This window comes from Macaca nemestrina, chromosome 8, assembly GCF_043159975.1.
Source record: "Macaca nemestrina isolate mMacNem1 chromosome 8, mMacNem.hap1, whole genome shotgun sequence".
Taxonomy (NCBI): domain Eukaryota; kingdom Metazoa; phylum Chordata; class Mammalia; order Primates; family Cercopithecidae; genus Macaca; species Macaca nemestrina.
The window spans coordinates 38,177,712-38,198,548 of NC_092132.1; the positions used below are offsets into that span (position 1 = coordinate 38,177,712).

The 20,837-nt window shown below is 36.4% G+C and overlaps 1 protein-coding gene across 2 annotated transcripts in view; it reads left to right on the forward strand.

The window, feature by feature from the left end:
- Positions 1–20,837, forward strand: part of LOC105475992 (angiopoietin 1) — a 246,213-nt gene that overhangs the window by 213,814 nt on the left and 11,562 nt on the right. For both annotated transcript variants that reach the window (XM_011731536.3, XM_011731535.3), the window contains exon 8: positions 19,644–19,774. In XM_011731536.3, coding sequence (XP_011729838.1) covers positions 19,644–19,774 — 131 coding nt within the window. The remainder of the gene's footprint in view (positions 1–19,643; positions 19,775–20,837) is intronic.

Consider the following 20,837-nt stretch of genomic DNA (forward strand, 5'->3'; position numbering starts at 1 on the left):
AATGCAATGGAGTGTAAGAAGAAATGTTTCCAAGGAGGTCAATATTTTGAGAGTTTTATAACAAGAAAAACCACTGTTAAACATCAGGGATACTCTTATGTAAATGTTTTGACCTGAAACTTGAAACTATATGAAACTTGGCTAATGTCAGACAGCCTGACAATAGGACTAGCAAATAATTAGTCTAGTCTTTTTCTAGGCTCCTGAAGAATTTGCTTTGGTTCCTTTCTAAAATGTCTCTCAATTCTTCATAGGTGGCTGTGTATGTGTGTGTGTGTGCGTACACATGCATATGCATGTGTGTCAGGCTTAGAGGGTGTTTGGGCACAGAGTGTTGGGGAAGGTTTAGGAGGATTGTTGACATCTGCAGTGCACTTCAGAGTGTATCCTGTGGATGCCATTCTGCCATCTGCATGAGGAAGGAGCACTCACTTCCTCTTAGAGTGCCCCACTGCCCTTTTGAGCATTTCTCATTTCTTTGACATCTGTGTGATTTTGTATTCTCACCACACAATAAGGATTTATGATCAAAAAAATAAGTCTTCCCTGCTAGGGTAATGCATACACTCTGATATCCCCATTTTTCTTTCTTGAGAATCAAAATTATAAAGCCAGAAGAAATGTAACAATTTAATTTCAAACCTCTGGTTTTGTGGGAAGGAAAGCTGAGGTTCACATATATATATATATATGTGTGTGTGTGTGTGTGTATGTATATAAAATATTGTGTTATATATAATATTGTATTACATATAACATATAATATATTATATATAATATAATATATAATATATGTGAACACTTCAAGCCTCACACACAGGCATATGCATGTGTACACACACACACACACACATACATATGAACCTCATATATATAATTTTGCCCAAAAAGGGAAAAAGACTTAAAGAAGGGAAGTCTGACTCCTACTTCATTCAGTGTAGTTTCTGTTCTGTCATGCTGCTGACTTGAAGCTAGTGGTTCTGGCCTCTTTCCTGCAGGGACCTAACAGAAAGTAGATCTGCAGTCATCATCTTCTCATGCAATTCAGTATACGATTCGTGTTGGCATGAAATGGGAAATGATAACTCATTTAAACATAATGCTTACTCTGGTGAAATATTCATCAAAATAAACACACTGTAAGATGATGTTATTCACTTTTTCAAAGAAAAATGGAACAGAAGCCTGAAAACAGAAGCTAAGCCCTTGCAACTTTTCTTCCTGCCTGTATCATCAAGTATGCCCAGTACTGCTTCTCTAGGCCCAGTAATGCCTCCCATGGCGTCCCAGTTAGAACTCCCATTGCCCATCACTGCCTCATGTGCTTTTTCTCCATTCATGTCTCTTCCCTCTGAATTGGCATATCTCTTTGTGATCAATTGTTTCAAGTATTAATACTAAGATTTGCATAGTATTCCATAATCTATGAAATGATTTTTAACAGTACAAGCATATAAACTTCTTTTGGAGGTAGGTATTATTAGACACATTTTTTTTTTTTTTTTTTTTTGAGATGGAGTCTCACTCTATCGCCCAGGCTGGAGTTCTGTGGCTCAATCTCGGCTCACTGCAACCTCCGCCTCACCGGTTCAAGAAATTCTCTTGCCTCAGCCTCCCTAGTAGCTGGGACTACAGGTGCATGCCACCACGCCTGGCTAATTTTTTGTATTTTTAGTAGAGATGGGGTTTCACTGTGTTAGACAGGATGGTCTCGATCTCGTAACCTCATGATGTGCCCGTCTCAGCCTCCCAAAGTGCTGGGATTACAGGGGTGAGCCACTGCTCTCGGCCTAGACACATTTTAAAAATAAGAAAACTAAGGTTTTGGTGAATTGACTTGGTCAAATTCAACTAAATTCCAACTGAAATATAAAACTATGAAATTCATACTAGGTTTTTGTTTTATATGTTTTTGTTTTCTATGTTTTTTCTTTTTTAATTCAGAATTTTTTGAGGTTTTATTTTCTAAAACATATTCTATCTTGGAAATTTTGTTTGAAAATTCTTGTAACAGGTGTGGTCCTAATGTATAAAGCTAACTGTGTTGTTGTTTTTAAGAAAAACCTTTATCATGCTCTTGACACATATTAATTAAAGAAAGTGTTGTGAATGGATAGATGAGCTTATAAATGTGCACATATTACACATATTTTTCTTTTATCCTCTAAGGAAACTCCAAATAATTTTCCCAGATAGAAAATAAAATCTATAGAACCCAAGAGAATATAAATAAGAAAAAATAATAATTTAAGACTGTCATTATAAACATAGTATATGAACTAACATGTACCAATGTGAATTTATTTAATACTTCCTCTAGAGAGGTAGTATTATCCAGATCTTCATCATCTGACACCCAGACAATTACACAACCTTCCTGCCTCTCTAGTCTTCATACTCTCAAATATATCTTCCATGCTATTGTTGAGATGATTTTTCTAACAGACAACTTGGTCTTTCCCTCCTTCATATATTTCAACAGTGTTCAAATATCTGCATGTGAAAGTCCACCACTAAGACTCTTCATGACCTGACCACGACCTAATTATGCACCATTTTCTGCCATACACTCTCCCTAACTTTACCCACCTGGATAGCCTTCTCATTAACGGTTATGTTCTGGTAACTATTTGCAATTTCCATAAATCCTCCATGCCTTTTTTTATGCTATATTGTTACTCAACACATAAACTTAAGTTTGTCACATGCATACATCTTAAATCTTTAAGATTCTCTCTTATTCCAGGAGGTCTTCCCTGATATCTGCTGTGGTAGATGTAATGTGTCAACTCATTGCCCCCTTCAATACTAAAGCACTTTTTCCTTCCACCTCCAGGAAATGTTGACTGACAGGTTGTAGCTGAAGTCCGCTTTCCAGGCACTGTTTGTAGTTAAAGAAAAATTAGGCGGGCGTAGTAGCACACACCTATAATCCCAGCTACTTGGGAGGCTGAGGCAAGAGAATCACTTGAACCCAGGAAGCTGAGGTTGCAGTGAGCCGAGATTGTGCCATTGCACTCCAGTCAGGGCGACAAGAGTGAAACGCCATCTCAAAAAAAGGAAAAAATAATAAAGTGACATCACCCAAGATTACTTCTTGCAAGATAGATGGTATCTAATGACTGGTCAATATAAGAGTATAAAGACCCTCTTGTCCCAATTTGGGGCAATTCTGAAGAGCCCTTCACGATCCAAAATTCCACTTGAGATTAACTGAGATCTTCACCATGACAGCATGTGAGCCCTGCATTTCCCTCTGTTGAGTTCTGCATGCTTCACTCTGCCACAGATCCTGGGACCTCTCCCTTCTCCACCTCCCTACGCTGATTTCCCAGAGAAATGCACCACCCTCATTCTTAGGCCAATTTGGATATTCTGTGTTCCCATTGACCCATAGCACTTTGGATAACTATCCAGGATTCAAATCCTGTTATAAGTCATTAACGAGTGGCTATTAACTCTCTAACTTGTGCTCTCTCTCTCTCCCCACAACCCCTCTCTCCCTCCCTTTGAATGTGTGTGTGTGTACACGTGTGTGTGTGTTCTACGATTTTAAAGTGTAGAAACCATTTTTGGAAAAATTCAAGATATGTAACTAATTTAGCCAAATTACTAACTAAGCTAACCTATATTTGAGGCACACATACTATGCACCAGATGTCTTGTTTTCACAAGAGAAAACTGAGGCATAGTACTTTGCACAAGGTCACAGACACTGATACGATGAGTATGAGTCCAATTTGAAATTTGGTCTTGTAACTACCCACCATATGGCCATACTCAAATAAAGAGAAGTTCATCAGTTAATTTCTAGAATTAAATAAACTCAAAACACATATTCTATGATATAGTATATGTTTATTCTAACTCTTCTACTCTCTTTAATAATTTGAATGCCTTTGGACACATTACCTATCTTTCTAGTTCTCAATTTTCTATTCTTATAAGTTAAAGTATTTATAAAGCATCTTGCAGCTCAAACATTTTCTACAATAGAACTACCTTTATGTGTGCATCACTACTTTTATTACCTTTCAATTCTTTGATAAAAAATTAAATTTGATCTCTCTAATAAACACTTGAGAATTTATTATCAGTTTAGAGATAGAGTGATGTTTTACTTCTCATGAAAGCTTTGCTTGTTCCAATACATAAAGTTAAAAAAAAAACCCACTGCAACAATAACTACTTTAAAAATATTTTAATAATAACAGATTTATCATATGGTTGAGGAGATGCTATGTCCACTGGAAGGAGCTCTGGAATAGGAATCAGGATGTGGAGGCTGAGAAGTAATCTGGCTCCTCCACCTGGGAAAATGGCATGGTTGTATTTGTCAGTGTTCAGTCAGGGGAGCAGAGCCATGAGGAGTTTTACAGAAATGAGGTTAAAACATATGCTTGAAACCTGGCATGGCAGACAAGCCACAGCTTGTGAAAATCTAAGAAACCAAACTCGTGTAGCCACCAAAATGGAACCACAAGAAGGAAGATCTACAGAAATCTGTTGCCTTGCTGTAGTCCGTGGCATGTGGTTGTGCAGTCAAGCATCTTGTGGTGGGTCTGGAGCTGTTGCCAGCATCAAGAAGCCAAGCTGGATGCTAAGTGAAGAAATAGACAATACAGAAACTGCCAGGCATCTCTGCCCCTGGACTTCACCATATCTGATGACGTCCTGAGAGTCAGACCACTGCTTCACTTTTGCCTTCCAAATCTCACACAAAATTCCCTTTTAGCCAACCTCAGCTTAGACTCTCACCAGGGAAATGGAGTACCCAGATTAACCAAGTTGATATTACTTTTATGCCTCAGTTTTCTTATCTTTCAGTGGGAATAATATCCTCGAAACAAAAAGAGTATACAAATATACCTTGTATTTGGTAAATTTAAATATTATACAAATATGAAAGCCATAGGCTGGGTGCAGTGGTTCACACCTGTAATTCCACCACTTAGGGAGGATGAAGTGGGAGGATTGGTTGAGGTCAGGAGTTTGACATCGGCCCGGGCAACATAGCGAGACCTTTGTCGCTACTAAAAATTTAAAAAACAAAAATTGACTGGGCATGGTGGTGCACACCCATTGTCCCGGCTATTTGGGAGGCTGAGGCAGGTTTGCTTGAGCCCAACAGGTTGAGGTTGCAGTGAGCTGTGATTGCACTGCTGCAATCAAGCCTTGGTGACAGAGCATGATCCTGTCTTAAAAAGAGAAGAAAAGAAAAAAGCAAACAGACTTTTTAAATTCAATTTTTATCATGCCCAAGAAATATATTATTGAGTCAATAAACAATTTTAAATTATATATTCTATATTGAAATCACCACTATTATCCCCAAAAATGTCCTTGGCTGGTTGGTAGTTGCTTATTTACTTGAATTCAGGATCCCATCCAACTTCACTCTTTGCATTTGCAGTTATGTCTCATGAGTCGCCTTTTACCTGGAACAATCTACCACTCATCTATCAATTACATTTTTCAAGACTTTTGGTCAGCTTTTCCCAGAATATCTCCTTCTGGGTTTATCTGACTATTTCTGCCTGATTAGGCTCAGATTAAAGCTTTCTTGAGAAGAATACTAAATAAATGATATTGTCTATTTCCCATTCTATCACATCCAAAGGCACAAAAGATTAATTGTTCCATTATTGATTGGACTAAGCTTAATCACTTGTTAAAGTTTTTTTTTTAATGCAATACCTACTCTCTCAAAGAAAATTCTTACAAGGGATCACAATGTATAAAACACGTAAAGCTGATCTATTTGAAATGGTTGTGGGAAGGTAGTATAATGTTTCCTCTTGCTGTTATCTCAAACATTAGTATAGCACAGTTTAAAAACCATTGTGTTATATTATTATAAATAAAAAAGTAGGATTTACCAATTGGAAATAAATTTTGCTGTACTATTTTTATTTATTTTTTTAAATTTATTTATTATTATTATATACCGCATGTTCTCACTCATAGGGGGGAACTGAACAATGAGATCACTTGGACTCAGGAAGGGGAACATCACACACCGGGGCCTATCATGGGGAGTGGGGAGGGGGGAGGGATTGCATTGGGAGTTATACCTGATGTAAATGACGAGTTGATGGGTGCAGCACACCAACATAGCACAAGTATACATATGTAACAAACCTGCACGTTATGCACATGTACCCTACAACTTAAAGTATAATGTACTATTTTTAAATGTAGAAAGAAAACTATATAAAAATTTTTCTGACTTAATGTTAAAAGGACACAATTTTAGTGAGCATATTCCATTAGAAAGTCATTTTGCATATAATTTTTTTCAGATCTTGGGAACAGTTTGTTTCTGACAGTTCATTATTTTGTTGTCTTTTATGCTATTAACTTAATTAGTAAATCCTCTATCACAGATGGTATCATAAGCCTCTCTTTTAAGCAATAGAAAATTTGTATTAGTTAAGTCCGAATGATAATGTTTAACAATTATTCATGCACATCTTATCATTATAATCTTACTACATAATTTATAATGCACATTTTGTGGATATTTATGTTTTATCGACTTTATATTATTTATTGAGGATAAATGACATCATTAGGTTAGAACTGACTAATTAATGTCTATCATAAGCCTTGTTCTGGAAAAGATTCCACATGAAGAGACGAACTGAATTTTAAACCAAAATTGTGAAGAAAACAACTTGAAAATAATTTGGTCATTAAATATCTTTTGGCACAAGGTTTGTTTTTGGCCAAGACCTTCATTGGGATGTAGTTTGATGTAATTTGTAAAACACTGTATCGGGAATCCAGAGACATGAACTCTAGACTTGGATTTGCAGTTACTTTTCTGAACGACCTTGGACAATTTGCTTCACTTTTCCAAGTCTCAGATCCTCAGAAGGAAAAGGAGGAGGTAAGGCCGAAGTTCTTTCCAGTTCCCCAATGCATTTTTTTTTTTTGATCATTAAAGTACTCCCATGCCGTGTATATATTTCAAGGACAAAATAAATTCATGTGGATTGAAAAGAATTCTCTGGAGCCTCCCATGTAAATTTAAGCCCTGCATTTTTGTAGATACTGCAAAACTTGTTTCACTTTTTTCTTTCAGTAAAATGTTTCTTATTTCTCTGATCCTCTGGGCTACATAGTCCTGGATGGAACCAGTAGCAAATGTGTTGAAATACTAAGAAGAAAGTTATTTTTTTACAGCAGTTCTGGACTGATCAAGGTACGAAAAAATATATAAGAAATCTCCTGACAGTTTCTACTCCCCTGAATTCCTAACATAGGTTTTCAAACTCAAGGTTTTAAACAGTCTTATTTGTATTTTCAAATAGTTACTCCAACTTGGAAGGTGCAATACTTTTATTTAGACTGTGATTTTTGTTGTGGTTACTTCATAAAACAGAGAAGGAATTGTTTTAATCATCAAAATATATATTTTAATCCCCTTGACTGAGATGAAACATTGAAAAGGAAAAAGGCTTCCTAGGTCTTCAGATGCATGGAATGGGCACAGTCTTACAGTCACTTTGTTCCTTCTTTAAATCTTTTAAGTGCTGGGAAAATCTCTTCACTTAAAAATGCAGATGAATGTCAGTCTCTAGAGTCTTGGATATTTTTCAAACTGATGAAAACAAATGCCTCCAAGCTGTTAGGTCTAAGAATTCCCAGAGGATTCCTGTCACGGAATGGGTAATGTTAAGACTCAGATCACTGCTGCCCTAGAAACTTACAGGTTGGCAAAAGTTGCTAGAACCAGCTAGCAAGCACTGCCTCCAAGAAATTATCTAAGGTGATGTCTCCTGTGATCCACTGCTCTAGATTCCCTTACTGCTGTTCACTATCAAAAAGATGAAGGCTCCATGAAATATTTGTTATGCATCCATCATGTGCTATCCTAGGATAAAATGTCCACCGAGATTTCAGTACAGACATGTATACGTGTGTTCGTGCAGGTGCACACCCATATGTAATGGAGATGGAGTGGGTTGGACAGTTGCAGATAGCCAAACATGCAATTACAATGCCATGAGCACAGTCAGTTCACTTACAATCACAAATATGGTGTTACTAAAGAGGGCTAACCAGTTTTGGAAGGTTGAAAAAGCTTCCAAATGGTGGCCTAGAGTGACATAAACATGGCAAATTGGTATGAGTTGGGGAATAGTTCAGAGATGGGGGTAGAAGAGGGATTAGCTCAGAAGTGAGACTCAGCATGTCTTGCTAGGAAACCACAAGTGGTTAAGTGTAGCTTAAGCTTAGAGCGTAAGGAGGTAATAATTACCAATCATGACGCTAAGAGAAAGGAGAGCTGAGCTGCATGTGGCAGACTTGGGACAGGTAAGCAGCCATGGCCTCTGGGGGCAATTCCTCTGATATGGCCTTTTCTCACATCAATATTTTTCTCACTCAATATTTTGATTACTCTGTTTGGTAAATATGAGCAACAACAATATGCAAGCTACTGTGGATGAAACAAAACCCCACAGAACTCAACCCCTGTTTTTCAAGAGTTTATTCACTTTGCCTAATTGGATTTTCTTGATCCTTTAAGTCTTAGCTCAGTCTGTAGAGCTCTTCTTCCTTGACTGGGTAAGGAGCCCCTTCCATGTCTTCCCACTGTGCTCTTGGCATGTCTTTATCAGAGTCCATATCACACTGGATTGTAACTGCTGTTCCCTATTATTAGAGTGTAATCTCTAGGAGGACAGGAACCTCTTCACAATGCTTGGCACATGTCTCGAAAAAAAGCATTTCTTAATAGATATATAAAAGACCTATTGACAAGGTTTTTTGTGCATTCAACGCAGGTGACTTTTTTGTGTGAATGCACATAGCTGACTAATATATGGCAATTCTTGATCTAGATACCAGAAATTCAAAGAGCAACAAGTAAAAAATCCTGCCTCCAAAGGTTTATGGTATGAAATGACAGTTTCCACTAAGATTTCTAATAAAGTGTCATGTCCTTAAGTTCCCTGGATTTTTGCTTAAATAAGACTTGTTTTCTAGAATTATTAAACTCTAGACTCTTTTATCTTTATCTCTTTTATCTTTACCTGCAAATGATATGCAAGAATTTCTATATTGCTGATGGTAAGTAAATTTAAAAAATTAATAAAATTGTCCCACAGCACACATTGTTCATTTCTCTTTTAACTGGCTACAGTTTTGCTTTTACCTACATAACTTTACTAAAATTACCCTCTTAAAAGTTATTATAGTTCTTTTGGAATCAGAGTCTGTCTTCATTGCTTTATCTAGCCAGCCAACCACCATACACTTATCATGTTACTATTATTTTCGTGGCACTATGCCAGTTGTTTTATTTCTTGAGTGTGCATATGGGCAACCAGGGTGCCTGTTTAAAGTACAGATTTCTGAGTTGCACCTAAAGAGATTCTTATCCTGTGTTAGGACCTAGAGCTCTCAGTCCTATCAAGTACACTAAGGTGATGCTGATGCAGAAATAACGCTTTGATTACACCAAACAGACACACCATGCCTTCTCTTGTGGGGCTAATAGTTTAGGAGAGGGAAACAAACATGGAATACTAGACTCAAAAGTTTTAGCTGAAGTGATTTAGCATGTCTGTTTGTTTTGTTTTGTTTTCTGATCAAGGAGCCATGGATTTAAAAAAACAAAATGATGGAGCCAAGGACTTTTTCCCTAGAATAATGAAGAAACACAAAATTTTGTATAAATTTCTGTGCAACTCAACTTTACACTCACAGTCCCTGGGAAAGAACCCTTGGAATTAGGCTATCATTGGTTACTTAAAAAAAAAACTAGTGGTCAATTCTACTGGAGTTGGGAATGGATAAGGTTCATTGAAGGAGATTAAATGGGACTGGGAAAGCTTCATAGAGGAAATCCTTAGAGATTTGTGAAATGAGTAAGCGCTCATGAGGCAAGTGTGGTGGTTAATGGCAGGGGGAAGGACTTGAGATCCCAGCCAGAGAAGCAATGTGGACACACACTCTGAGGTGAGAGACAGCCTGCATTATTTAGAGGACAGCAATTATTTAGAGGACATCTTGTATGCAGGGCTTTACTGTGCTACAGATAACAGAGGGCTAGAATCCATGAGGAAGAGTTTCAACTCTAGCTTATACTGATTGTGGAGACAAATAAGCACACTGATGACTTTGGTCAACAGAAGAATCTGCTAATGCATGCTGGAGGCTTATTTGCAGACCTTATAGCAATACAATGTCCAAGTACAACAAGGGAAAGTATTTCCTCTTTGCAAGAAACCTCAGACAATGCATCTCAATGGTTTTCAACATTTTGCTTACCCTCTCCTCTCTCTATCTGCCTCAAGGGGATGCTGGAAAGAAAGTTTCTTATTGCTCTTTAAACCCAAATAAAAAATGAGAACAAATCTACCTCCTGAGAATTTGTTTAGACTGAAAAATCACCAGTTTCAATCACAAGTTTTACAAGGTCCTGACTTAATTTTTGGTAACAAAGCAAAACCCATAAACTCTCTGAGATGGCCATTGGCCTGGTCTTTTAGGCACCACAAGAGGGTCAGACCAGAGAGTCACTCACTTGAAGCTAACTCTATCAGTCACACATGACGCCAAGGGAATCCAAATATGTTTAAGGGACTGTTTGTGTTTTTAACAGGGGTCTTGCTGTCACGTAATTCATTTTGGCACTCAGTTTTTTGTGTTTTTTTTTTATGTATTCTTTTTTTTGTTTGTTTTTTTGTTTTTTTGTTTTTTTTTTTTTGAGACAGAGTCTCGCTCTGCCGCCCAGGCTAGAGTGCAGTGGCGTGATCTTGGCTCACTGCAAGCTCCGCCTCCCGGGTTCACGCCATTCTCCTGCCTCAGCCTCCCGAGTAGCTGGGACTACAGGCGCCCGCCACCTCGCCCGGCTAGTTTTTTTGTATTTTTTAGTAGAGACGGGGTTTCACCGTGTCAGCCAGGATGGTCTCGATCTCCTGACCTCGTGATCCGCCCGTCTCGGCCTCCCAAAGTGCTGGGATTACAGGCTTGAGCCACCGCGCCCGGCCTTTTTATGTATTCTTAAAGGAAGGAATACTAGAATAACTATTTTATTTTGAACTAAAAACAGATAATCACTGAGCATATATTTCTGAACTTTGGGAAATGTTTCATTGTCACAGATCTCATATATACACATACATATATATTATACATCATATAGATATATAATAGATCTTTTATATATTATACATTATATATAATTTTATATATTATATATAATTATATATATTATATAACTATATGATGTATAGAGAGCACTCTGTCAGCACTATCCAAAGGCATACAACCATAGCAGTATGTGGGTTTGCTATTTTCTTTGGAAGAAAATTTTATCATGAGTTTTGAGCATATGCAAGCTTCATATCTATGACTGCAAAACACTAAGAACTGTATTTTACCAGAGTTTTGAAACAAAAGTTACTGACAACACTGTTCCTAATGTCAAGAGCTTGAGAAGACCTGGGAGGTTGATAAGCTCATTTTATCTAAATTCTACAAGATATTAATGTTTGTAAGTAAAGAGGAGATGTTAAAAATGTATATTATCAAAAACTTAGATGGAAATCCAGAGTACAATTTATACAGGTGTTATACAAGCTAATACCTAAAACAATCATATTAGAATCAGAGATTAAGTGAAATTCTATTTTCTAAAGATTTTTCATCATTTAGGGTGAGGTTTTTCTGTAGCTTTGGAAATTTATTTTCCTTAATCACAGCACAGATTCCCAGGACCATTACTATCTTAAACATTTTTCATATTTTTTCACACTTTTATGTACATCTTCCATTACACATATTCAAACATAAATAGCATGCCTGCCGCAGGTCATCTGTAGCTTCTGAAACAAATAAGATAATGTCTTCCTTCTTAACATAATGGTTAAATTATTATGCACAAATTCTGGTGATTCCCAATGATCCAATTCCCTGTCAAAACAAATGACACCAATTATGGAAGATTTAATGAGAAAAAGAAAGCTTTCAGCAAGTTGACATGAGAATTAAAGATTAGGTTGGGATGAATGATTTTTCCAGGATTTTTTTTTTTTTTTGCCAGTATCAATTATGAGTAAAGAAAGGAAAACCAAATAAATATATACTGGATTCAGTCAATAAAATATTATATGATGGCAAGAAAATTGAAGGGTTCTCAAAAGTCTGAAATTTTAATTTATTAAAAGATAAACATTTGAATTGAAGGATATTTATTCAGACAATCTAGAGTCAAATTAACATAGACCTTAACCACGTAGTCAATCAGCAAAGCAACTTTTTGGTTTCTTGTCCTTCATATTTAGTACTCTTCTTCATCTATATAAAATAAGAAAAACTTCCAAAGGATATGGGGCCTCACGGGTTTGAGAAAATTGATCCTTTTCATCTTTAATTTCTCTGGCTTGTTGTCTCCATGCCTGTCTTCATGAACTATATCTCTATCCCATTGTTTTTATCACTCTCAGAACACTTACATATGTCTATCAAGGTCATATATGTTTATACTTGTGTAATTTAGACTTAGTCATTCCCATAACTGACGCTTATTGAACTACCGTGTATTTTATGGTTATTGCTTAGGCAAGTTTGATTACTTTGATTTTTTTTGCAAATAGTCAAGTACTTACTTTACTTTGCATGCAGCAATCTTTTTAAGGGCTTTCCAGGTATCACCTCGTTTAATCTTCACAAAATATTGGCAGGACATTACTATTAGTAGAAGTATTTTACAGATGAGGCAACTGAGAATCAGAAAGAATAAGAGCTAGATCGCAAACCCAGACAGGTACACCACAAACTCTGTGATGACATGCTGTCTCTCCAGACACAAGTGTTCATGACACAGCCTTAATTTGCAGAAGCCAATGGCTTATTTATTTCTCCATTTTGTGTGTGTGGAGGAGAAGGAGAAAGTGTGTGGAGGAGAAGGAGGAAAAAGGAAAAGTTTTAGTTAATGGCTTTATAGATGGTTATTTCTTTCATTACAACTTATTTTGTACCAAATTACCTGTATCTGCTTGATCTGTATATTTTTTAAATGTTTTTAGATATCTATAAGTCTTTATCACAGCCTTAATTCTTGATTAGTCACACTTCACATTATCAATTCTTTTAATCTTCCTACTCACATCCTCTTTTCTTTGGAAACTTCTTTCAAACATTTCTTTTCTGGAATACAGATTATACAACTGATATTCACTTGCTTTTTCATAGGTGTGTTAACTTTGCTTCATATATTTTTCTAGAATTTTCTCACATATTCATTGATAGGCTATTGCAAATAAGTACAGAATTTTGTTCATGTGTGGACAATAGAGTTACAGAATATATCTCCAGGATGTGGAAAAGTCAGTGCTAACATACATGCTCTGACATCCCTCTTGGCTAACGGTTCCCAGTTCTTTCAGTGGAAAGGGGGTAGGATTGGAGAGGTTGAATATGGCAGAGACAGCCCAAAAGCAGCAACTAGAAGTCATAGCCATGTCAGGAAACTCTGTCAGATTGAGTCATTGCTACCAGCCTCTGAAAGAGAACCATGAAGGTCATTCTGAATTTCTTAGTAATTGTGAGAAAGATAAACTAGTTCCATATGGTGGCAGGGAGAGAGCTCAGAGCCAAAATAAAAATCTGCTCAGCTTGTCAGTACCTACGACCTTAAAGTTCAGATATCTGAGAGTCTGTCTACTGTTTTAAAGGGTTGAGGCCAAACTTCAATTTGTCATACAAACAACTCCCACTGCCTTGGATCATGAAAGAGATGCTTGGCCCCCTGAGTATGGTGAACATGCAAAAATGTGAAGAGAGTGAGTCTCTTAAGTAGACAAAATTAATAAGAAACTGGATTCATGAGACTGTGCTGCCCATTTTAAAGAAAAGAAAATTCTAGAATCTCTTGGATGATATGTAGGGATATTTTCAAGCCTGTTCTTCCATAATAGAACTCACTGTTGTCCTATATTCATTAAGAAATGTGATGATTTAGTCTTTATAATTACTGAAATTTCTAAAAGTGGTTGTAAAGGAGTAACTATGTTTATCAAAGATGACTAGAGAATCATGACTAATTTCAATAGACATCAGTTTTCCTACAATATACTAATTGAAAAAATAAAAATGTTGACATTCTTTATAGTCATTCTTCTGAAGGACTCATATTTTTTTTTCTTTATTAAGAGAAAATACATGGACGAGACTAAATGCCATAATTCTATTTTGTGGCTGCATTTTTGGTCACATCAAATGAGATTCTCTGGAGTTTTTTGTTTTGTTTTGTTTTTCACAGCTTCCATATGTCTGTCCCTAATGCTTTTTACTGGAGGAACATTTTGTTTTTATCTTCTAACATATCGTCTTTCATACAAGCCATGTCTACACTGGCTAAACTCAAGAAATAAATAACCAGGATTCCCAGGCTGTTATTTTGGGAGATGTATTCTCACTAATGTTTCACACTTCCACTTCACTGTCACCGTAGTCAGGTGCAAAGCCGTCCTGTATATTGATTTTTCTTTCATAAACTGGAAGTCTATTTGGAACAACTATTAGCTTCATAGAGAAAGCCACAGATAGTCAATTACACATAAGGACTTTAGATATTAGCCAGAACCAGTGTTAAAAAGAATCATCCAAATGTTCTGTTTGAGCCTCAACTCAAACAAGTTTTTTTTGTTGTTTTGTTTTTCTAATCTAGTTACAGAAATACTTGGCATTAATGAGTGACTGGTCCTTAATTTACCTGTATCAAATAACTAGCTGTGATTGTTGGCTTTGGGCCAAAAATTGGGACTCTGAGCTAGCTAAAGAGCTGCTAAGAAAGAATGAGCCCCTGAACTGTGCAGGGGACCTATTCTGGACTGTATAGTTTCTCCCAGAGTCCTTCTGGGATTCCACAGAAGCACAGTTGCCCTCATTTGCAAAGTTTTTAAAATAGTGTTTAGAAGAAATGATTTTTATGAAATTTCATCTTTATCTCCCAGTGCAAGAGACTGTGTGTCTCTTCCATAGAAGAGCATAAGCCACTCCTCTGTGACATGCTAAGGATATAAACATGGGGGATGAATGCTACTTCATGTAAATTACAAGTGCTACTAAGTCTTGAACCGCGAAACATTCATTATTCCTCAAAATATCAGTCTCTTCTACTCGTACATCATTCCAACCAATATATGCCACTGTTTACATTGCACATCTTGCAACTCCTCTCCACTTCTGCTGTATGTTTATGTTTTAATGTTTATTCAAGGCAGGACCTTAAGGAATTAGGTTCACACCTTAATAGAATATTTCTTTTTAAAAAAATAATTTTAGCTGAAACATTAACCTTAAGCATATTTTTATTTTGAGTTTGCTTTCAAATTGTTCTCAGTTGGCTATTCATACGATACAAATAAATCATTCAATAAAATGTAAGGAGTAATAAGAATTAAGACATAGTCTTTTTTCCTTTACTCTATCTGCATAGTGCCTCGCTCATGTTTTTATATTCTGGAGTCTCTGAGAAAATAAGAACAAAAAACTGGAAAAATAAGAAGGATATGAGATAGTGTATATGTGTGTGTGTGTGTATATATATATAATGTATATGTGTGTGTGTATACATATACACACACATACACACACCTACATATATTTTTTTAATCATTTGAGTTGGATAGGCAATGAAGTGGGTACCTAGGTAGATATGTTGAGCACCTAACTAAATGAGATGTAAAAGCTGTCCTTCTGAAACATGGACCAAGTATATTTTGATAGTAGAGCTCTTTATATTTGAGTTTGCTTTTGCTTGCTACCTTGAGCTTACCAAAAGTTAATTGCTTAGCGCACCCATCATCCATCTATTCAATGAACATTGAGGCCTTTCTCTATCTCAGAGACTGTTCAAGATTTCAAGATTCTGGCGATTCAAAGATGAGTAAAACATAGTTTATGCCTCAAGGAGCTCACAGTTTATTATGGGAAACAGATAAGTGAAAAGACAATTAAAATACAGCAAGTAAGTGTCATCATGAAGATGCTGATTTGATGCTTTTTGAGGTTATACTTGGAACAAATCTTAAAGGATGGATAGGAGTTCAGCAGCTGTTCAAACCTGGAGAGTACCTTCTAGGAAGAGGGGATGGTACTTGCAAATGTATGGAGAAATAAGAGTGTTGCTTAGAATAAGTGAGTGGGTAAGGCTAGAGCACTATGTGTATGTGCAGAAAATAACAAGACATGGGAGGGTTGGAGTGGGTGAGATGTGGGAAAAGTAGACAGTAGACAAGGACTAGACTTCACAGGCCTTGCAAACCACAGTAAAGAATTTGAACTTTATCTTTGAATTTTGGAGGAACAACTGAGCGACTTTAACCAGGATGGAGGAATGATGAGACACATGTTTTTGAATGAGCTGCATGGACTTCATGGAGAAGGGGAAGAAGGAGTGAAACTCAAGGCAGTGAGACTAGCTGTAAATCATTTTTTATAATCTAGAGAAGAGCTGCCAAGACTAGAAACTGACCTCCAAGTCTTAAATAGATCTGGAAAGACGTCTCTTTACTCATGGAGCCTAACATAGCATTGATGACATTCATACGGGGAAAGGTCAAGAAAGAAATGTGGATTTTATTGTAATCCTAATACCTATACCAGCATACATATAGAGAGATACCTGAAGGCAGCCTTAATCTTGTGACAACTGATGATATATTCATACAATAGCTTCCCAATGCTGTTAGAGAAAAAAATGTAATGGCATGTAAAAGTGGTCATAAAATTATATTTGAAAATCATCTCATACAGAAGCATGTAAAGTATAATTCTATTTCTATTTGTATTTTCACATGGGGAGAGATTGTTCTTGAAGGATACCTCTAAAGAGAGAGATGAAATGGGGCTGTGAGCAGAAGCTTTACTTATAGTGTTCAAAATGTTATAAGAATGTGTTCAGATACATGTATATTTAAAAATAAATAATATTTTATATTTAGTGGGGAGAAACAAGGAAAATACTAAAAATCTGTAATACGATAAAAGTAGTTAAACTCAGTGATGAGATTTGGGTTGATTTTTATTTCTTCTTTTAGCTTTTCTTCTCAAATTTATAATTGTGCATTTGTATTGCCTTGATTACACAAATAAATAATTATAAATTATGAGACTTAGATTGTAACTCTTATGTGAAACGATAAAAGTATAAACAATGTATTCAAGCACATAGCAAGCAGTCTGTTATTTAGAATCGAACATTTGTGCTGAATTCCCTGCAAAAGACACTGTAGAAAATCATTGCATCCTGGAAAGTCTGTCTTTATTAGTGAACTTAAAGCTACTGCAGAGAAAATGGCATTGACTTACCATAAGAAGGAAGGCCATTACAAATCACAGAGAAACAAAAAATCAAAGTTAAAATTGCCATTGCTCATTCAAGAGTGCTTATGGGCTAAACTCTCCCAGTCCCAGTAGAGCAGATTTCAGGCTAGGAGAGACGTAGCTACTTAATTTTGGAATCATTCACTTATTCTCTCAATTCTGATTCTGTCTTCACCAAACAAGGAACTTTCTGATTATAATTTGGCTTTCTGTGTGAAATTCTCTCTAAGAAGACCATGAGACTGGGTCCCTACCATATTCCTACTTTGACTGCAAATGGAGGCCTGACAAAAGTCTCTGTTAGTTTTGCCAATGTGTGTCTGTCTTTGGGAGGTCAAGGACCTCCAAAAGAGTGATCAAATTGAAAGTTCTCACCAGCTCTGGAAGGTGGTGAATTCATCCAGGTAACATGTCCCAAAACTCCCTTTGGTGATCTGTCACCTTACTTTCCCTGGTGAAACCCACCTCCACTTGGGCTGGCTGCAGCCTGAAATGTGAATTGGCACTTTAAAAAATTCTGCAATTTTGTATCACCAATGACTTGTAGCCTGCCTCTCAGAGTTTTAAAATACAAGCTTTTGTGTGGTAATTCAACATTAGAAAATTATTTGTACTACTGTGAAACAGAAGTTCCATTAATTATTGGAACCAACAAAAGCTGACTGAGGTTTACTTGTATACTTTGCTCTGGCTCAAAATCTCTGCAGAATATTTGTAAAATATTGCACAAACATCCAATAATATTGTTTTTTGCTAAAAATAATATCAAATACCACAAACAATAGGATATATACATATACCTAGATGCAAACACAAGTTGAAATATATCTCCAAATATTAATTGATCTTTATTATTCTATTTCATAGTAGTATAATGTTTTGCTCAGAGCCAGCCTAGGTTTTAGGAGTGTCTCATTCATACAGAGACACAAATCACCCATTAACTATACTGTGGGTGGATAGTATTCATAAATAAGATCCAGGCATGCAGGTGATGACCTATATGAATTTGAAGGGGATATTACTACATGATTCTGATGAAAACATTGTACTGGTATGCAGGAGCAGTGTTAGGTAGAGTTAGAGAGAGAGGGGCTAGAGTCTAAGCCAGAGAACACCTTGGGCATCAAACTGTCAATACAACAACTTCAGTTTAGTACGGTAAGCCGTGTGAAGCCACTGAAGGACTTGAGCAAGTTTACATTAGTTCTAAGCACTACATTGCCCAGAAGGATATGAAAGCAGTGTGTACGATCAGTAGGGAATGAGCAAACATCAGACAGGGCGCTACATTTGGCAACTATTGTGATTCGTCCACTAGTTCTTGGATTCTAGGACAATACTTGACAAAATGCTCTCTTTGGACAGTCTGCAGAGAAATCTGAGATGCTAGCTGAAAACAAATATTTCTGGGATTAGTAAACAGGCCTTTTAAACAAAAGGTCAGATTATTTGTTATATGCACAACCATTAGAGGGCCACTGATCTAGGTTAATGCAAGTTTTATGTAAGAAATGTTTCTAAATAATAAGATAGGTTCTTCAAAGAATGCCACATTAAACAGATGGGATTTTGAATTTAATGTTAGAGATACCTCTAGAATACAAGTCCCTCAAAAGCATGCATTTTTGTTTTGTTTTCTTATATGTCTTAAGTGCCTAGATCAATAACGGGTATATAGCTTGTGCTCAGCAAACATTTGTCCAGGGAATGCATAATGATTCAAAGCTTGAGTTTTAGATTCATACAAGCTAAATTCCAGCTTACATAGCTTCACTAAACCTTGGTATACAATTTGGGGATGTTAATATAGGGATCACAGATTTAATATAAAAATTTAATCAAATAACCACTGGAAATTATTTAGCATAGTGCCTGGCACAGAGCAAGTCCTCAATCAATGACACTTACTCCTTGTATTGCTATGAATAATTTTTAGCACATCTGCAATATTATATATTAATGGATTAAGGGAGTGAGATGCTGAATCGACATTGTAAAAAGCATTTAGGTTTAGAGGTTAATACCTGTATTAAAAAATAAACCAAGGTTTTTATGTTTTCTGGATCCTGCATTATCAGAGAACCATATGAGTTTGAGCATGCATAATGACATAAACCTTTTCCTTCCTTTGTTCTTTTGGTTCACATAGCTTGCATCTTCTAGAGGTTTGTTGGAAGGGCTGAGTTCAAAGAAAGAAGAAAATGATGAAAAGGCAAACATTCAACAAGTTGGTCTTCTGGGTTCTGTTATTCTGTCGAATGGCTTATCTTTCTTTTTTTTCTTTTTGACTTCAGGTTGTATTTAAAAGGTCACACTGGGACAGCAGGAAAACAGAGCAGCCTGATCTTACACGGTGCTGATTTCAGCACTAAAGATGCTGATAATGACAACTGTATGTGCAAATGTGCCCTCATGTTAACAGGAGGTAAGTCCTATGGGGCCACTCTCTAAGCTATGTTTCATTGGTTTGGGGCTTAAGGTTTCTTATCTATGAGAACGGGGTATGATCTTATGGTCAGGAAAGTTAAGAGCAAGTCCCTAGAGATCATTTTGTTCTGTCCACGAATTTACCCCGCATTCTTGTGTAAGACATTGCTAGCATATTTAGAGGTTTGCATCCTCCTCCAACATCAATAGTGAAAGTGTGCTAAGCTTGGTTCTGAATACATTTTTTAGTCTCTTAAGTCCCAGATATTCTACTTTCTAAATAAGCATCTTGATACCCTTAGTAAGATGAACAATAGTTTGGGAACTCAACATATACAGTAATTACTTCTTACAAACTACTTTGCAATTATATAGTAAGTTAATTGATCATTTTGTTGAAATGAGATAAGAAAAATAAAGAGGTGTGGTTAAACCAAAAGTAACACAGTTCAGACCAGGTATACCAGAGTTTTACGCTATGTAATATTAATCATTGCAAGATATTTTAGCTAGTATAGGAGACATCATTAAATAATATCATAGAGTAAGAAAGTTAATCCTTTTGTACATTTTAAATATTTTTCCAGCCTTATGATTGCCCCACAGAGAAATTCTCAGTTTGGTGCTATCACATCTGTAATACTTCCTCAGCACTTACCAATGATGCTTCTTGGCAAAAACAAAAAACAAAAAAAAACCCCGTAGTCTCAGAGCCTTGGTTACGCAATGGCACATACCTAAAATTAAATAATGTTATTTTGTTTTAATTTTATGAGTTTCATATCTACCTTTCTTTTTTTTTTTTTTTTTTTTGAGACAGAGTTTTGTTCTTTTTGCCTAGGCTGGAGTGCAATGGTGCTGTCTCAGTTCACTGCAGCCTCCACCTCCCGGGTTCAAGTGATTCTCCTGCCTCAGCCTCCTGAGTAGCTGGGATTACAGGCGCCCACCACCAAACCTGGCTAATTTTTCTATTTTTAGTAAAGACGGGGTTTTACAATGTTGGCCAGGCTGGTCTTGAACTCCTGACCTCAAGTGATCTGCCCACCTTGCTTTCCCAAAAT